General features: G+C 45.3%; 1 protein-coding gene across 1 annotated transcript in view; it reads right to left on the bottom strand.

Annotated features, from left to right (window-relative positions):
• The window catches only part of MORC4 (MORC family CW-type zinc finger 4), a 42,517-nt gene that overhangs the window by 9,847 nt on the left and 5,674 nt on the right, over window positions 1-26,996 (bottom strand). Inside the window, exons 3-6 of the mRNA XM_027845593.1 lie at window positions 16,101-16,199; window positions 13,798-13,877; window positions 13,163-13,274; window positions 1,220-1,435 (exon numbers count right to left, since the gene is read on the bottom strand). Of these exons, the coding sequence (XP_027701394.1) occupies window positions 1,220-1,435; window positions 13,163-13,274; window positions 13,798-13,877; window positions 16,101-16,199 (507 nt within the window). The remainder of the gene's footprint in view (window positions 1-1,219; window positions 1,436-13,162; window positions 13,275-13,797; window positions 13,878-16,100; window positions 16,200-26,996) is intronic.

The following is a 26,996-nucleotide window of genomic DNA, read 5'->3' as shown; positions in this document are numbered from 1 at the left end:
CCTGGGCAAGTCACTTAACCCCAATTGCCTAAAAAATAAATAAATAAATAAATAAAATAAAGTTCCTTCCAGCTTGAGATCTAGGAGCCTGTGTGTGACCCAACACAAGTTACTTTCCCTCCCTGGGTCTCAGTTTCTTCCTTTTTAAAATAACTGGATGACCTCCTGACAAAGGGGTGATTTGTTTTGTTTAACTATACATACATGTTTCAAGAATTTTTTTTTTCTTTTCTACAAGAGAGGTAGACATTAGATAAAAGGGAGAGAAAATAGATTTTGTTAATTGAAAAGAAATAATTTAACTCAATAAGTAAAACAAGGTAGGCCAAGATGGCCACTGAGGTCCCTTCAAGCTCTAAATCTACAATCCTATGATCCCATGATGCCTCTGGCAATTCATATGTCTGAGAGCAGCACTACTCTATAAGCAGCTACAGCAAAGCATGGGGGTGTGTGTGCATGCACACACATGTGCGCACACGTGCATGATGAAAAAGCTTGGCTCCAAAGCTGCAGAGGATAGAGCTCTTCTCCCAGGCCAACCCAGCAACAGCCATCTCTGAATAATGTCCTTCCTTTCTTTCCACCTTGCTGTGAAGACCAATCTCACTGGGCCCTAAGACTGTGAAAATCCACAGCTGCCCACCTCCCTTGTCCCTGCCAGCCCACAGGGCCCACAGGCCTCTGCCCACTGCCCGGAATGTGAGCCGGGGCCTTGGTGGCCGGCTTTCCTGTCCACGAGGCTGTCTGGATTCTTCAGCTCCTCAGGCCAGCACAGTTCGAACACATCAGCCATGCCAAATAATAATCCACAAACAGTCACTTATTGTTTCCAAGCAAAGGAAAAGAAACCTGGGAAATTACAGGCCATTGAAAATTTTGAAAAATCTTCCAAAGAGTACACATACAAGCATACATAACATAGATATGTGTATGTACGTGTGTATATGTGTATATCCACACACCCACACAGACATACATATATATGTATACACACAGGTACATACATATACACAGACACAATATACATATACAAACACATATACACATACACACACATACAAATCACCCTATTAGTTAAAAGTGCTACTAATCCTTCTGAGCTCAGTGCTTGTTTAGGATGAAAACCCAGACAAAAGCCAAACCCAGATGGCCCATACCCTGTTGGGGGGCAGCTGATGCTGATTGCTAAAAGGAAGGGCTATTGTTTCTTACTCACCTGGATAAGTGGAGGTACATGGGCTCTGGAGGCCTGGGGAGAAGACAGGGAGCCGGGCGTTCTCCCGCCAGGAGCAGAGGTGCGTGCGAGCCACCAGCTCCATCGCCCCTCACTTCCCTGAGGTCCTCCAGTTCGGTTCTAGCCTGCATAGGAATGGACTTCGGTGGAGCAGGAAGTACCTGGCAAAGAGAGACAAGGTTTAGAAAGACCCGGTTTCTAAGAGGAACCCTCAAGAAAGCTGCTGTTGGCTGAGGGTAAAAGATGAGTTAGCCAAATCACAACAAACTCATTCCCATACAAGATAAACAGAGCACAGTGAGATACGCTGGGACACTGACCCCTGGCAAGCCCAGTCATCGGCCTTATCAGCTGGCCACCAAGAACCAACCTCCCCCTCATTTGGTTATTGGCTCCCAAAGCTCTCCCACCCAGGAAGTGGACCCAGAACTCTTAATCATTGTCCAGTTCTGCTACAGCAGGAGGGCAGGGCTTCCAGTCCTCTGGGATCCAGAGTGAAGGTTCATTTGGAGGAAAATGTTGTAGACGCTTTTTATGTTGCTTTCACAGAAACATATGCAAGGTACAAACTCGTGGCAATTTTTCTGAACACACATACACAAAGACAAAGTGTGTATATTGATGGGGTGGGGGAGGGGGGACTCATGGGAGGGATGCCTTGACTTTCCCATAGGATCAGAGGCCTAGAGCTTGAAAGATGAAAACAAAGGTAGACAAATAGAAATCAACCTGAGGGATGACAAGGTAACCCTAAGAAAGCACCCAATCTGTGGTCCAGTCCTTCAAGCCAAGACAGTAGAGCTGAACATCTAATGCGTTACTTCTGGCTATGACAATTAGCATGATCTTAGATGAGAGATTAATTAGAAAAGAGGGAAGTTGCCCCTTGACCTTCCCTGATGGAGAAAACAGAAGACGAGTTCAGCATGTAATGAGCAGATCTCTTTGGGAACAAGGGTGGAGGGAAGAATGTACAGAATGACAAGGTTGGGTGAAGAAAGTGCATGACACTAGGGTGGATGAAGGGAAGAGAACGTCCTGGAAAAAGCAGCCAACCTTACTGTACCCTTCGGGTGTCCTGGCCCTAGAGCTGGAAGGGACCTCAGAAGTCAAGTTCGACCCCAGAGAAGCCCAGAGGGATTAAGTCAGAGATATTTCTCTTAAAAGATTCTCAATTTATAACTGGAAGGGACCTTAGAGGCCATTTAGTCCAATCTCTGCCATTTTACAGAGGAGGAAACTGAGGCCTAGAGAGGTTAGGTGACTTGTCCACAATGGAACAGCTCTTAAGTATCTAAGGCAAGATTCAAACTCAGATCTTTGCTGACTCTAAGTCTAGCACTCCACCCACTGTTACAATTAGTCTCAAAAAAAATTGAAACCTGGAGATGGGAAATGCCTTGCCCAAGGTCACTCAGGCAGTAAGTGCCACAACTGGCATTCAAACCTGGGTTTTCTGAGACCAAATCCAGTATATTGTCCACTGTGCCACTGTCCTCTTCTCTCAAGTCCCTTGTCCCTTTATTCTATCGCCAATCTTGCCCTGCCAGGCCCAAGTCCTGGATCACTCCCACCATCCACTGTCTTCACTCTTACTCACGTGCTGCTAAATAAAGCTGGGGGGGGGGTGGGAATCCACCAAACCATGCTGGCTGGATTCACCACAAAGTTATGCTATATGATCTTGTCTGGGCCCTCACTGCTGCCAGGCAACCCATCTCTACCTACCTTATCAATTTCCTCTCACTTTCCAAAGCAGCTCTTCCAAATGTTTTCTAACTTCCCAAGGCTTTCCCTCCCCCCACCCTCTCAGGTAAGAACTCTGCCTCATATTTTACAGAAGAATATTGAGGCCATTTGTTGTGAGCTCCCTCTTCATCTCACATCATCCAGATACCTCCTACCATTATGTCCACCTTCACAAGTGATCCCATTACGTTCAGTCTCCTCTAGCAGACTGCCCCTCCCTCTCTAGCACTTAACTCTATCACTTAATTTCCATCTTTCCCTGTCTACTGGCTGCTTCCCTACTTCCTACAAATATGCCCACAACTTCCCCATCCTCAAAAATCCTCACTTGGGACCCACATGTACAAAAATATTTGTAGCAGCTCTTTTTGTGGTGGCAAAGAATTGGATGTTTAGGGGATGCCCATCCATTGGGGAATGGCTGAACAAGTTGTGGTCTATGAATGTAATGGAATACTGTTGTTCTGTAAGAAATGGTGAGCAGGTGGATTTCAGAAAAACTTGGAAAGACTTGTATGGACTGATGCTGAGTGAAGTGAGCAGATCCAGAAGAACACTGTGCACAGTAACAGCAACACTGTGCAATGACCAACTATGATAGACTTAGCACTTCTTTTTTTTTTAGGCAATTGGGGTTAAGTGACTTGCCAAGGGTCACACAGCTAGTAGGTATCAAGTGTTTGATCTGAGGCCGGATTTGAACTCAGGTCCTCCTGATTTCAGGGCTGGTGCTCTATAGACTTAGCACTTCTCAGCAATACAATGATCCCTTTTTCTTTACTCCTCTGTTACTGTGGAGGGCACCACCCTCCTCCAAGTCACCCAGGCTTGAAGACCCAAGACAATTCCTAAAGACTCATGATGGAAAATGCTATCCACATACAGAGAAAGAACTATGGAGTCTGAATGCAGATCAAAGCATACTATTTTCACTTTTTTTTCTTTCTTGTGGTTTTTCCCTTTTGTTCTGATTCTTTCACAACGTGACTCATGTGGAAATATGTTTAACATGACTGCACATGTATAACCTATATCAGATTCCTTGCTGTCTTAGGGAGGGGAGAGGAGAGGAAGAAAAATTTGGAACTCAAAAATCTCATAAAAATGAATGTTGAAAACTATCTTTACATGTAATTGGAAAAACATACTATTAAGTGGGGAGGGGGGAACCCTCACTTGCTCCGCTCAGCCCCACTAGATGTGATCCCATATCTCTCCTCCTTTTTGCAGCTAAGCTCCTGGAAAAGGTCATCTACAATTGATGCCTCCATTTCCCTTCCTCTCTTTCACTCTCTTCTCTCTACAGTCTGGCTTCCAACCTCATCATTTGCCTAAAACTGCTCTCTTCAAAGTGATCAGTGATGACTTTGGTATCTAAGAAGGTCTTTTCTTAGTCCTCACCCTTCTTAACCTGAGAGTGCCTGACACGGGCAATCGCCCTCCCCTCCTCAATCTTCTCTTCTTTCTAGGTTGTCGGGACATCCCTATCTCCTGGTTCTCCGTCTACTTCTTTTCAGTCTCTTTTGTTTGATCTTCATCCAGGCCATGCCCACTAACCCTGGGTAGCCCCAGGGCTCTGTTCTGGGTCTTCTCTTCTCCTCTATACTATTTCTCACAGTCATCTCATCATCTCCCAAAGATTCACTTATCACCTCTAAGTTGACCATTCTCAGATCTACCGATCTAGCCCAACCTCTCTGCTCACCTCTAGTCTTGCCTCCTGGACATCTTCAACTCAACAAACCCGAAACTGAACTCGGTATCTTTCTCCCTGCCAAACTCACCCCTCTTCTTCACTCCCCTGTTACTGTGGAGGGTACCGCCATCTTCCAAGTCACCCAGGCTTGAACCCTAGGTGGGATCCTTAACTCCTCACTCTTTCACCACCCCACCCTTATGGCCAATCAGTTGCCAGGGCCTGTTGATTTTTTGTAATGTCTCTTGTATACTTCCCCTTCTCTCCTCTGATACTGCCACCACCCTGGTGCAGGCCCTCATCACCTCATTCCCAGATTATTACAAGAGCTACTGGTTGGGATCCCTGCTTCCAGTCTCTCCCCACTCCAATCCATCCTCCATTCAGCTGTCAAGGTGATCCTTGTAAAGCACAGGTCTGACCATGTCATCTCTTCTAATCAATAAACTCCAGCAGCTCCCTATCCCCTCCAAGATCAAATAGAAAATCTCTGTTGGTCACTGAAAGCCCTCAACGTCCCCCGTCACCTTTCCAGTTTTCTTATACCCTCACCACCTCTCCCCTGCTGCCCCACATATTCAGCCTCCTTGTGGTTCCTCACACAAGACAAGACACCCCATCTCCTGATTCTGGGCATTTTCCCTGGCTGGCCCCCATGTCTGCATTTCTCTTTTCTCATCTCCCCTTCTTGACTTCCCTGGATTCCTTCAAATCCCAGCTAAAATCCTACCTCTTGCAAGAAGCCATGGCGATCCCCTGAAAGCTAGTACCTGTTAATCATCTCTAATTTATCTTGTCTATGGCTTGTTTGTACCTATCAGTCTGCAGGTTGACTCCCTCATTAGATCGTGAGATCCTCGAGGGCAGGGACTATCTCTGACCTTGGTATCCCCAGTGCTTAGCACAGGGCCTGGCACACAGTAGGCACTCAATAAATGTTTATTGACTGACTGACCACTCTCCCTCTCTTGGAGAAGTATGTCCCTGAGTTCCATCATAGTGAATATGATGTTCCTATTTCTCCACAATCAGTATTGGATTCTTATGGGGGTTTTTCCTGATATTTATTCGGTGCCCTGAACAGAGGCCCTTGGCAGCAGAATATCCAAGTAGAACCGAACACTTCCTCCTTCAAGTAGGGTCAGCAAAGGCCATTTGTCATGGCCTCCATTTCCCCAAAGGACTAGCTGTGTTCAGGAGTGAGTAGTAACACTTTGAACTAATGGACTGGTGGGGGAGTACGTGAAGATGTGTACGCTGTGCTGACAATTTTTTCAACATTTCAAATGCCTATAATTTACCAGATTTATTTTCCTTTGCTTGGGAACACTAAGTGACTATTTGATGATGATTATTTGGCATTCAGAGTGTGCTGGCCTGGGGAGATGAAGAATAGCAATAGAATCGTGGAGGAGAAAACGTGTGGGCAATGGGCAGGGGCTAGGATTATACTGACGCACATAGCCTCTGCTCCTGGAGACCATGTGGGAGGCGAAGGGCCTCAGGCTCCCATGAAGCCCAGCTCCTTGTTTACTGTTTCCTGCTATGGATCATTCATGTTGTTCTGCTCTGGATTTTTCCCTTATTTTTATGAACTTCATTAGCCCCATCTCATTATTCTTTAGAGTAAGAAATAAGAGAAAGGAAGGAAGTCACCAGTGGAGAAAGCTTTGCTTTGGAAGATGCAGCCCTTGGGTTCAACTCCTGTCTCTCATACTTATAACACGTAAGGGGTAAGTGGCAAGTCCCTTCCCCTCCCTGGGCCTCAGTTTCCACCTCAGTTTCCTCCTCCATAAAATGAGGGGGTTGAAATAGCTGGCCTGAGGACCCTTCCAGATCCACATCTAGGATACTGTGATTTCACACAAGTTCCTTTCCTTCCCCAGGCTTCAGTTTCCTCCTCTGTAAAATGAGGGGGTTGAAATAGATGGTCTCTGAAGCTCCCTTTGATCTCAAGATATAGGAGCCTAAGATCTTCCTCCAGAAAGAAGGGATCAGGATCTACATCAACAGTGGTAATTCCCAATGAGACAGATAGACATTTGTGGGCGGATAAAGGATGAAAGAGAAGAGGATGGAGATATTTCAAAACAAAGTTAGTTTACCACGGAGCATCAGAAGAGGGGAGAAGGAGATGCCAAGTTCAAGTCAACAAGTTAAGTGCCCACTAGGTGCAAGGCCCTATGTTAGGTGCTAGGGACACTAAGATGAAAAAGGATATAGTCCCTGGTCCCTGAGAGGGCACTCCTGATGGGGAGATGCAATATGGCCACAGAGAAGCATGATATCAAACTAAGCCATGGAGGTGGGGTGGGGGCACGAACACCAGAGGCAACACCTTGGTAAAGTTCCCCAGGAAAATGTGAAGAGGGAAAAATATTTCTATTTTGGAACTGAATTGTTCAATGATCAAAGAAGATCCTATAATGGAAAAAAAAAAGGGAGCAGGGACCCTGTAGCCTCTCACCTTTGCTAACCTTCACAGACTTACCTCGAAGCGGTTTCCTGCTTCCTGAGTTTAGTAACTCCATTTCACCTCAAGAGAAAATGTACCAGCAAGGCAGTTCTTCCTGCACCACTTAATGAATGATTGTAATGCTGAGACTCAAAGTTTGAGCAAAACCCTTCTAGGCTCACTGCTTGGCCTGAAGAATGACTCTTAGGTAATAAACACAGGCCAAGATGAGATAAAACTGTCTCGATTTACAGACAATATGCTGGTGTATTTAGAGAAGCAATGCAAAAAAGGGAAAATTGACTAACCAGTAAAGTAGGATGAAAATAAACTCACAAAAAGCCTTTCCACATACAAGCTGTCCCCAAAGTCTTAGTGTACCTTTAAGCTAGTAAAGCTGTTAAAGCTTAAAACTGCACCAAGAATTTTGGGAGACCCTATATTACTAACAAAACCTACTAGGAGGGGGAGAGAGAAATTCCATTCAAAATTACTTCAAAATCCATAAAATATCTGGGACTTAACCTTCCAAGGCATGCTTGGGCTTCATGGAAACACAATTACAAAGCACTCTCCAGAAATAAAGGAAGACTTAAGTAATTAGAGAGCTATTCATTGTTCTTGGTTAGGCCATGCCAATATAATAAAAATGATATTACCAGTGAAATTAATCTATAAAATTAGTGCAATGCCAAATAGTCAGCTAGTTTTACAGAACTACACAAAATAACAACAAAATTAATTTAAGGGGAATGGTTAATGATCATGAGAGAAATAATGAAGAAAAAGCAGGAATAAAGGAAGCTTAATATATTATAAAGGAATAATCATTCAAACTATTTGATGTTGGCTAAAAGATGGAAAAGTAGATTGGAACAGACTGGATAAGTAAGACCCAAAAGCAATAGAGCACAATAACCTAGTGTTCATTAAACCTAAGAACGTAAACCAGTAGGGGAAGGATCCCCTATTCATTGAGAACAGCTGGGCAAACTGTAAAGTGGTTTGGCAGAAATTAAGTTTAGATCGCCATCTTATACCATAAAAAGTGCCAAGTGAACATGCAACCTAAATATGAAAGGTGACATTATTAAAAAAAACCATTAGAGGAAAATGAATGGATGTACCATTCACAATTTTGGCTGGAGGATTTTTTTTTAAAAAAATATTTATCTTAATTTTATTTATATCTTTTGTTTCTATGTCACATTTATTTCCGAATCTATCCCTCCCCTTCACAACCTTCCCCTTGACCCTTTCCTTATTTTATTTTTTTTTAAAAAAGACTTTTTATTTATTTATTTTTTTAGGCAATTGGGGTTAAGTGACTTGCCCAGGGTCATACAGCTAGTAAGTGTCAAGTGTTTGGTCTGAGGCCGGATTTGAACTCAGGTCCTCCTGACTTCAGGGCCAGTGCTCTATCCACTATGCCACCTAGCTGCCCCTGACCCTTTCCTTGTAACAAAAATTAAACCAATAAAAAGAAAGTAGTTCTTCACCAAATGACTAATGCAAAAGAGAAAATTCTGAGTATATAATAGCTTTTGTATGAACAAAATAAATGTAGCAGCTAGGATAAGGGAAACTCAATTACAGGAAAATCTTTATATCAAACAATCTTTGATAAAAGTTTAAACTGAGAGGAAGCATGGTATACTGGAGAGGTAGCTAGCCTTGGAGCCAGGAAGATGTGAGTTAAAGTCCTGACTCTGATCCACACTGGCTGCTTGACCCAAGGCAAGTGATCTTTCTTCTCCAGGCCTCTAGGCAACTAAGATTATATGCTGTAGAGAAAGTGGTAGGGGGAGTTTCCTCATTTGGGAGCTCTCTATCTCAATGAACTCACAGGCTCAGTACTCCTAAAAGGACTCTCCAAGCCATATAGCAAAGTAACACAAATATGGCAAGAGCCATTTCCCAATAGAAATGGTCAAAAGATACAAACAGTGTCAGGAAAAAATTTTTAATTTTTTTTTAATTTTAAATTATTAATACACCACATTTTTAAAAAATGCTCCAATCACTAATAGGAAAAATGCAAATTATAACAGCTTTGAGGTTCTACCTCATACCCATCAAGTAGGCAGAGATGACAAATGGAAATATTCAACATTGGAGAGGTCATAGGGGAAATGGGCACGTTAATACAGTGTTGGTGGAACTGTGAATTAATCTAAACACTCCGGAAAAAATGAAAGCAATTTGGAACTGAGAGAAAAATCACTAAACTCTTCATAGCTTGTGAACCAGCAATTCTGCTACTGGTCATATACATCAAGGAGAATAATTACAGATATACAAGGTCCTATTATATAACAAAATATTCATTGCAATGCTCTTCATTTCTGTGTGTGTGTGCATATGTGTGTGTGTGTGTGAGAGAGATGGTTTAATCATCATTTGGGAGAACAGCTAAGCAAATTGTGGTATATTAATGTAAAGAAATATTACTGCATCATAAGAAATGATGAAGTTGGGGAGGGGCCATCACAGTGTATATAGAGAGAGGATGTCTAAGAGTCGGGAAGACTTGGGTTTGAGTTCTGCCTCTGACACCTACTGGCAATGTGACCCCCCATGACCTCTCCAGGCCCCAGGCAACTCTTCATGACCCCAAGTTGTAGAACAGCTGTCAATCTGTATTATTAGACTGAACTTCTTCATTGGAAGGAATGAAAATAGGGGTGTGGTCCACCCCCCACCAAAAAAGAAAGGGGAAATGAATTCAGAGAAATTTGGGAAGATTTGTCTGAACTAAAGAATGAAGTAAGCAGAACCAAGAGAACAACATACAAAATGACCACAATAATGTCAAGGAAAACCATACTAAAAGACATTAAATCCCAGATCAGTGCACTGCCCAGTCTTGACTCCAGAGGGCTGACGGTACCCCTCTCCTCCAAACAGTGAGGTAGCGGACTACAGGCACACAATGAGGCACACGCTGTCAGATGTGGTGAACGTATTGGTTTGGTTCACTCAACGGTACTTTTTTGCTACAAGAAAGGGTTCCATGATGGGGTGGGGGGTATACTGGTAAATGACAGCAGAAGGGGGGAAAATACCAGCAAAAAGTTACTTAGATAATCTGGGGAAGGCTTGTACTGTATAGAATCCCAGAATCTCAGGGCTCTAAGTGTTCTGTATCCAAAGTCATCCAGTTCAGCCCAGACCTGAACAGAAACCCCTTCTAAGCCCTCCTTGATGAGTGATAATCTATGCTCTCACCATTAGGCAGATTTCTCTTACATAAAACCTGCTCCTCTGCCATTTCTACCCATTGTTACTAGTTCTGTCCTCTTGGTCATCCAGAACAATGTATTCCCTTTTCCACATAGAACTTTTCCAGTATTTGAGGACTGCTAAAATGTTGCACTTTAATCCTCCCTTCCTGGGCAAGAATTATCTCTTCTCCAGCTCCTCCAAACAATCTTTGCATGGCATGGTCCTTCACCATCTCAACATTCTGGTCACTCTCCTCTGGATGACCTCTAGTTTGGCTCTGCTTTTCCCAAACTAAAACTGAACATGATTCATTTGTTTATTTTATTTTTTGCCACTGAGATTATTCTTTCTCTAGAATACTTCCAAAATTCTAATACCTTCCCCTCCCCAAAAGAAACAAATAACCAATAAAAATGACAAAACAAAACAAAATAAAAAAAAAAAACTACCACCCTTCACCCTTATTTTCAGGCTCCGCAATAAGGCTTCAGAGGGTTACGGACAACAGGCAACTAGAGTCATTTCCATTCAACAAGTACTTTAGGGGTGCTTATCACTATGAGGACTATAAGAAGAAGAGTTATCCATGTTCTAAAAGTGCTTATCCCCTCCTAGAGCACTTCTTTGTCATGGCAGAGAGGCCTCATAGCTCAATGAAACTATGAACTAGGCTGTGCAGGGTTACCCCAAGATGGACAGGTTATAGTGGAGAGTTCCGACAAGAGGTGGATCCACTGGAGAAGAAAATGGCAACACATTCTAGTATTTTTGCCAAGAAAATCCCACAGACAGAATTCTAGTGGAGGTGCTATCATCCACGGGGTCCCAAAGAGTCAGACATGACTGAATTACTGAACAACAACAAAGGTGCTTATAATCTCTTTTAGGGTTGTCGATACATAGACCAATTCAAGGTAGTATATGATCAAATTCTAAAATATGTGATATAGGAAATAAATATTTCAGAAAGTCTAAAGAGAGATTAATCTCAGTTGGAGTCATCAGAGAAGCCTTTCCAGAGGAGGTGAGACTTGAGCTGGGCCTTGGAGGGTGGGTAGGATTTGGATAGGCAGAAGAAAGCAGAATGCATTCCAGGAAAAGTTATGAAAGTAGAAATGATCCTGTCATGTGTAGGGGAATGTTAGATGTCTGACCTGGTCAGAGCAGAGGATTTGTGTTAGAAAAGAATGAGATCAGGTAGTACCTCTTACAACTATAACTGGCAGAGAATTATTAACTAAACAAGAGATGCTCTGACTATATAAAGTCTAAAAATGTATAATAAAAATCAATGAGGGATTAAAAGGAAAATAATTGAGTAGGAAAAAACATTTGCATCAAATGGCACTGATGAAAGTCTGATTCCCCCAAATACACAGGGAATTAACACAAATATATGATACTGAGAGCCATTCTCCGATAGATAAATTGTCAAAGAATATGAACAGTTTTAAAAGAATTATAAACTGTAGGGGCAGCTAGGTGGCGCAGTGGATAGAGCACCGGCCCTGAAGTCAGGAGGACCTGAGTTCAAATCCAGCCTCAGACACATAACACTCACTAGCTGTGTGACTCTGGGCAAGTCACTTAACCCCAATTGCCTAAAAAATTAAATAAACAAACAAATAAATAAATAAAAAGAATTATAAATTGTAAATGACCTCAGGAAAACATGCTCCAGATCACCAATGGTGATACATAAATGCACAATAAAGCAATGCACAATAAATGCACAAAAAAGCAGAGGTTTCACCTCACACTTCATGAGAAAAGGTGGGAAGGATCAATGCTGGGGGCGCTGTGGGAAGAGAGGCACACCGAGGCACTGTTGGTAGAGCTGGGAAGTGGTCCAAATATTGTGGAAAGCAAATCTAGAATTACGCTAAGAAGGGTGAGTAAAATGGCCAAGCCCTCTGAGCCAGCCATCTGACTGCTGGGCAAATACCAGAAGGAGATCAGGGAGAGAAACAGAGGCACCACATACACCACCACGATTACAATAGCACATTTTGTGGCAGCAAAGAACTGGAAACAGATTCAAGAATGGTTAAACCAATTGTGGTACACGAATGTAACAGAATATTGCTATGCCTTATGGGAAATTATAAAGATGAAGGATTCAGAGAAACATAGGGAGATTTGTACGAACTGATGGAGAATTATGGCAAAGAGAGATGAGGAAATGCTAGCTCTTATCACTAGGACAGAATACAGTAGACCGTCAGATAAGATTCAACCTGAGAAAGTGACCTATTTGTTCTCTGAGTTCCTTAGCATTTCTAGGACCGAATGGAGTGAGGCAGCCTATTGTCTTAGACTTGGAGTCAGAAAGACCTGGGTTGAAATCATACCTCACACTGATGAGCTATGTGACCCTAGGCAAGTCATTTTCTCACTCAGGGCCTCAGTTTGCTCCTCTGTAAAAGGTCAGGGGTTTGGACTTGATGGTCTCTGAAGTACCTTTCAGATCTAGACCTTGGATCCTACAATACGTTCTCAGATAACTACTGGCTTAATTTGATTTTTTTTGTCACAAGAGAGGTTTCGGTCTGGAGGGGTGTGTGGGAAGTAAACTATACTAGAAAGACAAAAGGCATCATTTTTTGTTTTTGTTCTTGTTTTTCCAAGAGTAGCGAGCGAGAAAGTTGACTAGGTCTAACGGAGCCAGATGGAAGACAATAGAGCCCTGAAGGGCAGGCTTAAGGAGACTTTGGATTGGTTCAGAGACGCTGGCAGGCAGGCAGGCAAGCAGAGAGAGCACACTGCTGGCTGCTGAGTGGGATGACAGAGAAGTTCTTACCTGGACCTTGGATGGGGATTAAGGCAAGAGAAATACTTCTCAGGTAACCGAGACGGAGCAACCTGGTCAGGAAGCTGCATCCATTGAGACACTCCTCCCACTGTCCCTAGATCTGCTCAGGAGCCCCACTGCATGAAGGAGTGGGAGAGTGAATCACATCCAAGGCGTGGGCTTAACTTACTTCCCCATTGGCAATCATATACAAGGATTTTGCCTCTGTATGGAAAACATCCCATACCCATCAGCTTGATTGTTTTGCGTGCGTGCGTGCGTGCGTGCGTGTGTGTGTGTGTCTGTGTATACATGTATACATGAATACACATACATCCATATTGACTTGTATGAATATATTTACATGTATCTATGTGATATAGTAATACATATTATATATACATATATAGTATAGTATGTACACCTATATTTACCAACGTATGTATATGTAATAATATATATAAATTATAGATAGAGATAGACATATCGTGAACAACTCCGAAAGGCCTCAGCTCACTCCCAAGGAGGTTACAAGCTCCCACCCAACGGCTCTCTCTGCTATTTCAATAAGGAAAAAGACCATGAGGAAGAACACGACAAGATAAGAACCCTGTTCTTGAGTCAGTGAAACAAGAATGCCTTACCTAAAGCAAACAGGCCACACTGAATTTCCCAAAAGTACAAAGAAGGAACCAATTTGACCCAAGCTCCCTCCGCCCCACCCCTGCAGTGACAAGCTCGGCAAGGCCCGGGGCCCATGGTGTCAATTTGCCTGACACTTGGCCAGGCTAAAAATACATTTACAGGAGTCACCAGAGCAGTATCCCCCACCCCACTCTCCCCCCCCCCACATACACAGACACACACACACACACACACACACACACTCACAAATATAAGCTTTATGCCAAGTCCTTTTTTCTTAAAGAAATATTGTCCACACCTCAGGTTTTGTGGGGGTGCTATCATAAGATCATGGGAGTCACAGGATCCTAGATTCAGAGGCAGAAAGGGAGACCTCAGAAACTCTCTAGTTCAAATCCTTCATTTTACACAGGAGGAAACTGAGACCCAGGGTGGGGAAGTGAGTTGCCCTGGGTTACATGGAGGATTCAGGATTTAGAGGCATAAGGGGGGGACCACAAAAGCTCTCCAGTCCAAATCCTTCATTTTACCCAGGAGGAAACTGAGACAAGACTCAAGCAGGAAACATGACTTGCCCAAGGACACCACATAAAGCCCTAGTTGTATGCCGGGATCTTCCAGCATTTTTTCCCTGGGGTCTCTCTATAGGGCTCTTATGAGTCTCAAATGAGGCAAGAAATGGCAAGTGTTCTTACAAACGTGATGTCTGTTCTGAAGGCCTATGTCCTGAGGGAAAAAAAATGGTTCTATGGAAATATAGGCATCCTTTGTGAAAGAGATGTGTCTTTTCTTTTTAAAATGTTATTAATATCTTTTGTTTTAAAATCACCTTCATTTTCAAATATCGCCTTCCTCCCTCCCCTATCTAGCCTGGCATCCCTTGTAGGAAAGACAAGAGGGGAAAGAGAGTTCAACAAAGCCAACTGACACACCAACTGCATCTGACAGTGGATGCAGCATTCTGCAGCCATAGTCCCCCACCTCTGCAAGGAAGGGTGAAGGGTCGATTTTAAGAGTTGGCTTCTTAAAAACACTATGTTGGAGGGCAAAAAATTGAAGTAGATACATTTTTTGAAGTGACTTTCATTATAAAAATCAGTTAGGTTCCTATATTTGTATACACCAGTGTCCTTCTACTAGGAGTGTCATGGTGTGTCATACACCCCAGGGTATGTGTACGAGAATGTCTGCTCCTGCCTACTTCCAATGTCCCCTCCCTGAGACTTCTGAGAACTCCATCTGTTATTAGCTGTTCTCTTCTGCCTCCCTGATTTGTTGAATTCCCTAATCAATTACCAGGCATTTAACCCTAAACGGCTTGATTGAGTTCTTAATGGGTTTACATTTGACTTACAAGCCAGGCTAGAACTGAGCTCAATCCATCGGTAACCTCCAATCTGCTATCCAGTCTCTTTTTTCTTTGCTGGACCTAGAGTCAGGAAGACCTGAGTTCAAATCTGGCCTCAGACACTAACTAACTATGTGACCCTGGGCAAGTTGCTTCACCTCTGCTTGCCTCAGCTTCCTCATCTGTGAAATGGGGATCGTAGTAGCACCTACTTTAAAGGGTTGTCGTGAAGATCGAATGAGATAATACTTGTAAAACACTTAGCCTGGCACACAGTAGGTGCCATATAAATGCGTATTCCTCTCTTCCTGCATCAGGCCATATTCCACCCAGCTACTAAAGTGACATTCCTAAAGCGTATATATTGATTTGGTACACATATACGTCTCCATGTGTGCACATGCACATACATGTGCGCACACACACATTTCCTCCTAGGGGCAGGAACTTTTTCCCTTTTTCCTTTGTATCCCCAAGAGCTAGCAGAGTGTGGCACACAGTAGGTGCTATATAAATGTTTGTTGCTTGATGTCTCCTCCATTAAAACGTAAGCTATTTGAGGGCAGAGGTCATTTCATTTATATAGTCATGTCCTCAGGGACTAGCATAGTACCTGACAGATAGTAGGTAATTAATAAAAGCTTATTGACTTCTGTCTCCCTCTATGGAATTCAAGGTCCTCGGCGCCAAGGGTTATTTCCTTACTGTATCTCTAACACCTAACACAGTTTCCGGCACATAGTAGGCTCTTAGTAAATCCTTGTTAATTGATGGACCAAAAAAAGGCAAGCCAAAAGGATTCTGGGCAGCCACTATAATTCGAGAGTTGAAAAGTGCTTGGAGATCATGTAGTCCCACCCTGTCATTTTGCATGCTCATGGTCTCCAAGCCTTCCCTGCCATGCTCCCTCCCCACCCCCCTCCCCCATCTGTGGGTGCGGCCCATCTGACTCACACTATTGGTCTGGCTGCAGCTGAGTTGGGAACATTTTTCTGGGATGCCTTCTCCTTCCAAGGAGCACTGAGCTTCTGGCCAAGGGCAGCTCGAGTCAACCTGAAGAAAAAAAAGCAAACAGAGAAAGGAGAGAGAGAGATTTCAGGGTCCGGCCATAATTACCCAGCTCAGGGACAGGTGCCTGCCTCTCTGGTGCCTTAACAGAGGTGACAAGCAAGTTAGAGTTGCTATTTTGAGCAGACCCAAGACAGGGGCCCATGGCCTTCTCCAGTCACACACGGGATGGCAAATGCAACGTTGGAAATTGATTTCAAGTGGAAGTTTAAAGGAGTTCACAGTCCTGGCACCACCACGCCAGGCAGTTTCTCAGGCCTTGTGGAACCATTTATGAAAAAGATTCAAGGAGTAGTGTTGACAGAGGCTCAAATAAAGCCAGCTCAAGTTGCAGGGTGTGGCTGGTCAGCAGGCTCAGGGGAAGTTACGAGGCTGTCAGGGGCCCCACTGTGAGGGATTGACAACGATCAAGTTACCATGCCAGATGATCAATAGGGCAGATTTCAGATTTCTTCAGTCCAACCTAGAAATTGAGCAGAATTTTTCTGTGCCCAGGTCTCTGTCTCCCCCATCCCTGACCCAAATGGTGCACCTAGCAAGGCAGCAGCAGCTCACCCCCAGCCCTGGTGCTTGATTCACCCCTCCCCCAGCACCGTCCACAAGGTTCCTGAACAGCAGTAGAACCCCACAGGCCAAGCCATGCCATAAGAAGAGGTTTAGACCCAAGGATTATTTAAGGCCTGTGCAACGTGGCTGAGTCAATAGTGGGGGAAGGGGGGACGTGGAGAGAAAGGCACAGTATTTTCCCTTTCTTGACATGAGTAATGCCATTTTAGAACGGCCTCCATTTCTATCTAAGTCTCATCTAATCCCTGGATTTCACCTTCCTTTACAAACCCAGATAGATCATGGGCAAGGCCAACCAAAAGACACAGCCTACCCTGTCTCAGAAGCCCAAGGCCAGTGACAAGCTGGGAGATTAGAATGTCTCTGTCCTCCCTACTAGAACACAACAAACTGCCCACAAGGCCAGGGACAGACTGGCAGTAAATCCAAGGTCCAGAATGATTGAGAGTTTTCTTTATACCCATAAGTACCTGCAGAAAATGGCACTTTTTCAGAAGCCTGCTTGCCCTGTCAAGACCCTTGCCCTTCCCGTTGGCAGCTAGGTGGCACAGTGGAGAGTGCTGGACCTTGAAGTCAGGAAGACCTGAGTTCAAATCTTACCTAAGAAAAGCACTATCTGGACAATTCATTTAACCACTCTGGCCCTCAGTTTCCTCATCTGTAAAATGAAGGCGTTGGACTCAGTGGCCTCTAAGCATTCCTTTGAGCTCCCATTAGAATGGGAATCTGTGGTCCAATGATCATATGAAAACCTGAGCTCAAATCCTGCTGCAGGCATTCACTGGCTATGTGACCCTGGGCAAGTCACTTGAACCTCTCTTGACCTTAGTCTAATTCCTTATCTAGAAAAAGAAGGGATGGAACTCAACCTCCAAGGTCCCTTCCAGTTCTAAATCGATGATTCTGTGATACATTTCTCTGCCTCAGCTTGTAACTACACACATAGTAAATCATAAGAGTTAGCACTTACATAATGCAAATATAGTGCAAAGCACTGTACGTGTTATCTTATTTGACCTTCACGACAACCTTGAGAGGTAGATGTTGTTATGATGCCCATTTTACAGATGAGGAAACTGAGGCTGACAGCAGTCATCCAGGGTCACATGGCTAGTAAATGTGTGAGGCTAGATTTCAACTTGGGGCTTCCTGACTCCAGGACAAACATTCTAAGCTGCCTCTAAAGGGCCTCAGAAAGCCTTTTCCTGACAGTGGACCTAAATTGTAAATAAGAAATTTCCTTTCCACACCAAGAGAGGTGCTCTAGGAGTCACGAAGCCCTGGGTTCAAGTCCAGCCTCTGACACACCTCCCAGCTGGGTGGCCCTGAGCTAGTCCCTTCAGCTGTCACTGAGTTACAGAGCAGGTGGAGGGTTACAGGTGGCCAAGCCTCTCACACAGGAAATGACAGGTGTGGATTCTCCCCCCCCAAACATTTCCACCCACAAATGACAAGTACTCTAGGCCTCCAGCTGGTCACTGTCTCTCAGCCCCAGGCACACTCCCCAAATTAGTGGCTCTGGCCCTGCTCAAATCCTCAACTTTTCTCCTTACCCTATGCTCCCTTGGAGTACAGCAGAAAGCTAGGTTGGGGCCTTCAACTATCCGCTCAGGTTCTCCCTATCCTTCAACAAAAGCCTTGCCTCGATCCTATCAACCCTTCAAGTTACCAAGCTAGGCCCGTCTTCCTTTCACTGCTAAGCCCCTACAAAAGAACAGCCCCTGTTGGCCTCTCTTTCCTCCCCACCCACTTCCTGATCACTCTTGTGATCTGGCTTCTGACCCCAGTGCCTCACCACAAGTGTTCTCTCCGAAGTTACCCTCCATGAGCTTGGGGGCCTTGTCTCAGTCCTGACCTCCTCCCTGATGCTCTGCTGCTTCCGACATATGGGGGCCTCACCTTTCCCAGTCACTCTCCTGCCTTGTTTTCCTTGACACTGTTCCCCTACATGTTCTTCCCCTGCGCCATATTACCATGCCTTCTCAGCCTCCTACGCTGGCTCATCCATCATCACCTCCCCCCTCCCCCAAGTATGAGGAATCATGCAAGGATGTACCCTGGGCCAGCTTCTGTTTTCTTTTTGTCCTCTCTCTAGCTGACTTCATTGGATTCCCCGAGTTCAATTATGGGACAGTATGTGATTGTTCACCCTTATTCTTTCCTGGTCATATATGTCTTTGGAGGGATTTTCTACAAACACTCCTCATGGGGAATAGGCTGCACCCCACCTCTCCACACCAAGTGTCTTTCTGTCACCCTTTGAGTCACACACCATTCGGAGGCTTTGGCAATGGTGGTATTGAATGATTCACAGCTCTACAGCATCACAAACATGAAATAGAACAGAGCAAGTTGGGGTCACTGAAAGTTTCCACAAGGGATTCCATCCAATCTCTTCCTCTGGTTGAATTCGGGGCCTGTCCAAGAGAGATGCCAACGATGGACTAACTGGATAAGCTGCTCATCCGACGGGATATCGCCAATGGTGTAGCCTGGGCACTATGCATTTTTCATCCACTGGACTTTTTCCCTTAGGTCTTACCACATCAATATCTTTTGACTGGTCATGGATCTCACTGAGGGTGTCTTCGGGCCCAGAGCCTTGTGGGGTTTAATACAATCAACATAGGCAATCACGTGAAAATGGAGTGGCTGGAGAACCTCCCCATTTGTAGAAGATTCTCCTAACCATGCACAACTCTGCACAAGACATCCAAGGCTTTTAAAGCCACCGCTGGGCTGCTATCTTTAAGCCCCATTAAGTCAATTGCTTGTTTTGTAAATCATTAATTATTATTCATTTCAGTTGTCATGTGACTGTGAAGGTGTGGTCATAGGGACCCTCACTCTCAAGCTGGAAGGGACCTCAGAGGCCACCAATCTAACCTCCTTATTGTACAGAGGAGGAACTAGAGAGCCAGGGAAGTGCCTTACTAACAGGCGCACACAAGCTCCCAGACCTAGAGCTGCCAGGGCCCTAGGAGGTCATGAGAGTCCGATCCCTTACTGTACAGAGAAGGAAACTGAGGCCCAAGGAGGGGAAGGGATTTGTCCTCGTTGCTTCTAATCTGTGCAACCTTTCCTGGACTTCAGTTTCCTGATCTGTAAAATGAGGGGGTTGGACTACCTGGCCCCTATGCTCCCTTCTCCAGCTCCTAGGGTTTCTACTGCAAACGTCCTGGTATACAGTTATAGGATCACATGCTATTTCTACAATATAAGCTCCTTGAAGACAGGAACGATTTATTTCATTTTGGTCTTGGTCTCTCCAGTTCTTGGAGCATAGTAGGAGATAAGTAAATGTTTGTTGATTGATTTTAGGAGCCTGACCAGAATGTCTTTAAGAGAAATGGAGAATCCGCTCCCTAGATACATGGAAGGCCCTTTGCTCAGGGACCATCATCATAACCATGGCAGATAAGATGACTGAATGCTCCTGCCAGCCCATTTTCCGAGCTTAGAGGGAAATACATACAATTGTTATTTACAGCTTTATTACCCTTGGCCCATGGAGCCCTGTCCTCTCCCTCTCAACCTACCCAGCCAGCCACTGTTCCCAGTAACAGAGACTAGAGAAGACAGAGAAGGAAAAAAAAGCATTTCAGCAAAAACCAAAGCATCAACCAAGATGGCCAGTAGCAGGAATTCCATAAACACTTATTAATTAATCGCTTACTATGTGTAAAGGCCTGTGCTTGGCTCAGTCTTGTCTGACGCCACAGATGCCAGAACAGGAAGTGCTGTGCCACCTCAGAATTTTCTCAGTAAATAGGCTACTCCCTAGGGAAAGAGGAGAAGCTTGTCAAAGTTATGCCAGCTCTTGAAGACTTTCTCAGGGCCTCTTCAGGAACATGGCCTGGCTGCTTCAGCCCCCTAGTGGCCTGATGGCATGGGCATTCCTTTACCAAGAAGCTGACCATTCTTTCCAGGTTCCATACGCAGCCACCAGATTGGGCTCTGTTTAATGTGAGGGTTGGATCCCACAGCCCTGACCTGGCACCTGACCTGGCGTGTGTGCCAGTCTTTCACCTGGCACACACGCACGCCCCTGGTCGGGAGGGGCTCAGCAAGAGGCTGAGATGGTGACAGCTCGCCTATCCCCTCTACTGGAAAAGGAAACTTGAGGCATAGGTCCTATTGACAGAAAGTTAAAAATGTGTTTCTTCGTAGGAAAAGAAAAGAGAGAAAAGGAAGAGGAATGTGACCTAATGACAATAGCCAAGCTTGGTCTCAAAGAAGACATTAGCAAATGCATGACTTTCCATGGTGGGGGCGGGGGGGGGCAGCTATGGCCGTGGAACATTACATACACAGTCAGACTGGAATGATGTGTGGATTAAGTTTTCTAGAAATGTCTTCCCCGCCATCTCATTCTAATTTTTTTGTTATAAGGGATGTTTTATTGTGGCAAAAGAGATACTTTTGATGATGAAGGTGCTATAAAAACAAAAGGCAAATTAGAATTTAAAATTAAATAAAAAATGAAATTGAAGTTATTAAAATGTTCTTGTTCATGAAGGACAACACATTTATAATGTTCAAGAAATAACTTAAACACTGGACAAATGTGCTTGCTGTGCATAAAATACCAGGAATTTCCCAAGAAAAGGGAATATTTAATATTTAGTATTTCTCATTTCCCCAACAGCAGCAATGGAGGAGCTGAACCACCCGGAGGATCATCAGCCATCCTCCTCTCACCTCTTACTCCCACCCTACAGTTGGGGAACATGTTCTATACAAAGTAGCAAAGATGCTGCAGACTCTTCAAAGTGGGTGTGGTACGGAGGGGTTGGCCAAAGAAAAGGAAAAAGGAAGAAACTGTCCATTGGCTCAGAGATCTAGAGCTGGCACAGCCCTGGAAAGCCAATGAGGCTGATCCTCTCATTTTACAGATGGGGAAACTGAGGCCCAGGGAAGGGATTTGCCCAAGGAAACACAGAGGATCTTAGATCTAGGGCTAGAAGCAACCTCAGAGGCTACCTAGTCCAACCTCCTCATTTTACAGATGGGGAAACTGAGGCCCTGAGAGGGGAAGAGACTTGTCCAAGTTCACACACAGGCTCCTAGATCTAGAGCTGGAAAGGCCCTCAAAGGCCATCTAGCCCACTCCTCATTTTACAGAGGAGGAAACCGAGAACCAAGAGGGGAAGTGCCTTGCCCAGGGTCACATAGTAGGAAGTGTTAAGGATTTGAACCTGGGTCCTCTAGGGTCCAAAGCTAACCCCTTTTCTACTGCTTCTTAACATGTTCTCTTATTGTACATGGGGTGAAGGGGTAGTATTTTCACGGTCAACCACACTTCTGGCCAAGATGTCCACCTACTCCCAAACACCTACTCTAGCAAAAAGCTGAGATTCACCCAAGACTGAAAAATGATCAAGAAATCCAATCAGAAACTACAGTGAGTGACTTCTACCCTAGAATTCAAGCAGTCAATAGACATTTAGTAAGCTCCTATACGCCAGGCATTGCACTAACCTCTAGAGATACAAAGAAAGAGAAAAACCAGGCCCTCCTCTAGAGGAGCTCAGGGTCTAATGGAGGAGACTTCATGCAAATAACTGCACAGACAAGCTCCAGACTGGATTAAGTGGAAATTGTCACCAGAGGGAAGGCACTAGAATTAAAAAGGGGTGGGGTGGGCTTCCTGTAGAAGGTGAGATTTGGGCTGGGCCTTGAAGAAATCCAGGGAAGCCAGGAGGCAGGAATGAGGAGAGAGAGCCTTCCAGGCATGGGGCCTACTAGGGAAAATGTCCAGAATCAGGAGGTGGAGCATCACGTACGGAAGGATCAGCCAGGAAGCCATTGTCACTGGATAGAAGAGTATGTGGGGCTGGGGGAATCAGGTGGGAAGAAAATGCAAAGGTAGGAGGGAGCTGCATCATCAAGGGCTTTGAGTGCCAAACAAAGCATTCTGGATTGGATCCTGGAGGCAACAGGAAGCCACCGGAGTTTGAGTGAATGGATGTTGGGATGGGGAGAGGTGATACAGTCAGATCAGCCCTTTTAGAGATCGCTTTAGAGGCTGAGTGGAGGATGGACTGGAGTGTGGAGGCGAACTGAGGCAGGCAGACCCACTAGCAGCCATTGCAACAGTCCAGGTGTGAAGTCATGAGGGTCTACACCAGAGTAATGGCAGTGTGTCGAAGGAAAGAAGGGGGTACACTCAAGAGATACCGTGAAGGTAAAATCAACAAGATTTGGCAACAGCCTAGATATGGGGAGATGAGAGAGTGAGTGGTTGAGGCTGTCCCCCAAGTTGTGAGCCTGGGACATGGGAGTATGGTGGTATACTAAATGGTAACAGGGACATTTGGAAGGGGGGCGGTTTGTGGGGAAAAGATACCGAGTTCAATTTTGGACATGTTGAGTTTAAGATATCTACCAGACATTCAGTTTGAGATATCTTTGAGGTGCTTGGAGATGTAAGAGTGGAGCTTGGAAGACAGGTTAGGGCTGGACAAGCAGATCTGAGAATCATGAGTGTAGAGATGATCATTGAATCCACAGGAGCTGCTGAGATGACCATGAGAAATAATATAGAAGGAGAAGAGGTCCCAAGATAGAGCCCTGGGGACAATCACAGTCAGTGGGCATGATTTGGAGGAAGATCCAGCAAAGGAGACAAGAGGGAGAGCGGTCAAATGGGTAGGAGGGGGACCAGAAGAGCATGGGATCATTACAACCTAGAGAGTTAAAAGTATTCAGGAGAAGATGGTGACAGACAGTGTCAAAACCAGAGACACAAGTATAGGAAAAGCAAGTCAGACACCCAAGGACAAAAGGAAAGGGGGCCACCAGAGAAGCCTCCCAGCATGACTAACAATGGACCGGAGATACATGGAGCCTGCATGGCTCTGTGTCTGGAAGCAGCAAGAGCAGAGGATTTCTATGAGAAAACCCCAGGGAGCTTAAAAAAAAAAAAAAGACCCAGAGTGGGGACTTGGGAAGTCCTTGAGATTGTCAGAGGCCAGCGGGGTATCTATCATAGCAACTGCACTAGGACACTCCAAGGCCAGGAGCTCGGAGGTCCCCAGCATCCTGTCCTAAGATGCCACAAAAAGTGTTGAAGATCCAGTACTCCGAACCTCAATGATCGGGGGGCGGGGGGGCAACCTCAGATGGCAGAGGTCAGCATTGAAAATCAGGGGGCCCAGAGCAGGACCAGTACGGCTGATCATCCCATCTGAAAGTCCAGCAGGGCAGCAGAGCCTGGTATGTGAAAATAATGTAATAATATTGCTCCATTAGAAATAACAAAAGATACACTTTCTGAGAAAGTCTGTGGGTGGTATGAGCTGACACAGAAGCGAATGGAACCAGGGGAATAATTTCTACAAGGACAGCAACATTGTAAATGAATAATAACTCTGAGAGACCTAAGAACTTGGATTGAAGTGGTGATCTCCGGAGAACATCTTATCAGCCTGCTGATACGGAGCTCATGGACATAAGGTGCAGAGGCCTATTTTTGGACCCAGCCAATGGGTGGGTTTGTTTTGCTTGGCTCTGTTTCTTGGCTAAAGGATGTTTTTTTTTTTTCCTTTCTCCCGATTTTTAATGGGGGGTGGGGATGGGGAGAAGCGGGGAGGGTTAGCAACAGTGATACTAAACAAAAGAAGGCCACTGAAACTTTAAAAAAAAAAATGCTCCTCACTCTCCATTGCTGGGTCTTTGTCTAGTTCACATCCACCAAAGGTGTTTATTCCCCCAAAGTTCTGTCCGGGGTCCTCTTCTCCCTCTAAACCATCTCTCTTGGTGACATCATAAGCTCCCAATTATCATCTCTCTGCGGATGGCTAAATCCAGCCCCATCCTTTAAGCTAAACTCCAGTCTGTTACCGTTTTGGACACCTCAGACTGGCCATCCCGCCATGCATCTCAAACTCAACATGTCTAAAACAGCTGCCATCATCTCCCCAACCTCCCAATTGCTCTCTAACTCGATGACATCCTCCCGGCCACCCAGGGCTCACCATCTCACTGTCCTCTTGGACTCCTCATACTCTCTTACCTGCCACGTCTAATCTGTTGCCACCCATCATCTTATCTACCTCCAGGGCACCTCCTGTCAATGTCCCCTTCTCTCCTCTGGCCTTGACTCCATCCTGGTGCAAACGCCCTTCGTTGGATTCTCCCTGCCTCAAGTCTCTCCCCAATCCAGTTCATGCTCCATACTCAACTGCCAAAGGGATTTTCATAAAGGGCAAGTCTGACCATGGTGTCCTTCCTGTTGGCTCCCTATTATCTCCAGGATCAAATAGAAAATTCTCTATTTGACATTTACAGCTCTTCTCAACCTGGCCCCCTCCTATCTTTCCCCCTGACTCCCTCCCATATACTCTGACCCCATGATGTTGGTGTCCTGGTTGGTCTGTGAACAAGTCACTCTAGGCACATTCCCTGGCCATCCCCCCACAGCCTGGAAAGCTCTCCCTCCCCACCTCGGCCTCCCTCAAGACTCAGCTCAAATCCCAGCTGGTGCAGGAGGCCTTTCTTGGGCTTGCCTCCCAGTGCTAGTCACCCCTCTGAGATCACCTCCCATGTGCACTGTGGACATCTATCCAGTCTGTGGCGAGCCGTCTGCAAGCTGCGTGCCCCATCGGGATGTGAGCTCCTTGGGGGTGGCTTTTGCCTTTCTTTGGGTCCTTAGTATGGGAGCTGGCACCCAGTAAGTGCTCACGAGATGCTTGGTGACTGACAGACAGAACAGAAGGAAGTTCAGAAGGAAGCAAAGACGAGCAGGACAGTTTTGAAAGTGACGTGTGGAATTTATTACATCCTTTTTTTGGAAAAAGCAAGCGAGAAGAAATGGAGGTTCGCAGTCTCACGGGGTGGCCTCTTTCGCGGTTCTGCCCAGCATATAGATATGCTCCTTTTTGTTGTTTAGGTTTCGAATCTAAAACTTTTTTTTTAAGTGGCCAACAGCATGCAGGGTACTGAGCAAGGGGCACCCTTGGCATGACAAGCTAAGCGTCAGCTGGAATAGGGAAAAGTCTTCCTAGATTCTGAGAGCTCCAGGGACATAACCTTTAAGCAGCCTCGTGTTAGGCCCAGCTTTTCTGCTTGGGAAGCGTGTGGTCCGGGGCTATGTGCCCATTGCATCTAGCACTCCAGTGGATCTGACAGGAGCAGGGCAGAGCCCTGCCTTGTTTGTTGTGAGAAACAGGGTAGCTGAAGCCTCCTGATTGGGGGGGGGGGAAGGAAAGGGGGAGAAGAAAGAGAAGGGGGAAGAAAAGAGAACAAGAAGGAGGAAAAGGAGGGAGAGAAGGGACATAGAGGGGTATGAGGGTGGTAAAGGGGGAAGAGGAAGGAAAGGGAGAAAGGGAAGAGTGGGAGAAGAAGTGCAAAAGGAGGAAGAAGAGAGGGGAATGAAGGGGGAAAGGGGAAAATGTGGGAAGAAGGAGAAGGGGGAGGAAGAGAAGAAGGGGAAGAAGGAAAGATGGAGGAAGGAGGGAGAGGAGAGAAGGGGAAGAAAAGAGGGAGAAGAGGGTGTAAAGGGAGAGAAGAGGGGAAGGAGAAACAGAGGAAGGGGAAGGAGGGGAAGAGAGGAAAGAGGGGGAAGAAAGCAGAAAGAGAAAAAGGGGGAAAGAGGAGGGAAAAGAGTAAGAGGGAGAAAAAGAGGAGACAAAGAGTGGAGAAAGGAAGGATAAGAGGGGGGAAAGAGATAATTTTTATTTACAAATTATAGTGAGCATTTTGATTTTTATTTTCATATTTACAAGTTACCAGGAGAATATACACAATAAGTATGACAACACAAATGAAAGAACAAAGATCTCCATCAAAATGCAGGGCCTCCTGTGCCCTGGGCCTCCCGTGCCCTGGGCCTCCCATGCCCTGTGCCTCCCCCTGGGCTCCCCTACAACGTAAGCTCCTTGCAGGTTTCACTCCTGCCTCTGCATCCCCAGGCCCAGCACAGTGTCTGGGACAGAAGCAATCCTTGTCAAATGAATAACTGAACAAACCCGGCCCTTGTATCTACACAGAGCTGGGGGCCTATGGGTGCAGAACACTGCGTGCACCAGCAGACATAATGGCAGTTTTTTTTTCTCTTACTTTGTTATTCTTTGTTACAAGGGATGTCTCACTGGGCCTGGGAAAGGTGGGGCACATACTCAGAAATGAAAGGCATTAATCCATTTTTTCCAAGCTCCCCGAAGAACATTATGGGGGCCAAGGACACGAGACTGCCCTGGCTCTGTGTGTCTG

The sequence above is a fragment of the Vombatus ursinus genome, unplaced genomic scaffold (genome assembly GCF_900497805.2).
Source record: "Vombatus ursinus unplaced genomic scaffold, bare-nosed wombat genome assembly UNPS02014982.1, whole genome shotgun sequence".
NCBI classification, from domain to species: Eukaryota; Metazoa; Chordata; class Mammalia; order Diprotodontia; family Vombatidae; genus Vombatus; species Vombatus ursinus.
Note: the sequence above shows the minus strand (reverse complement) of the source record. Positions and strands in the feature narration are given on the sequence as shown.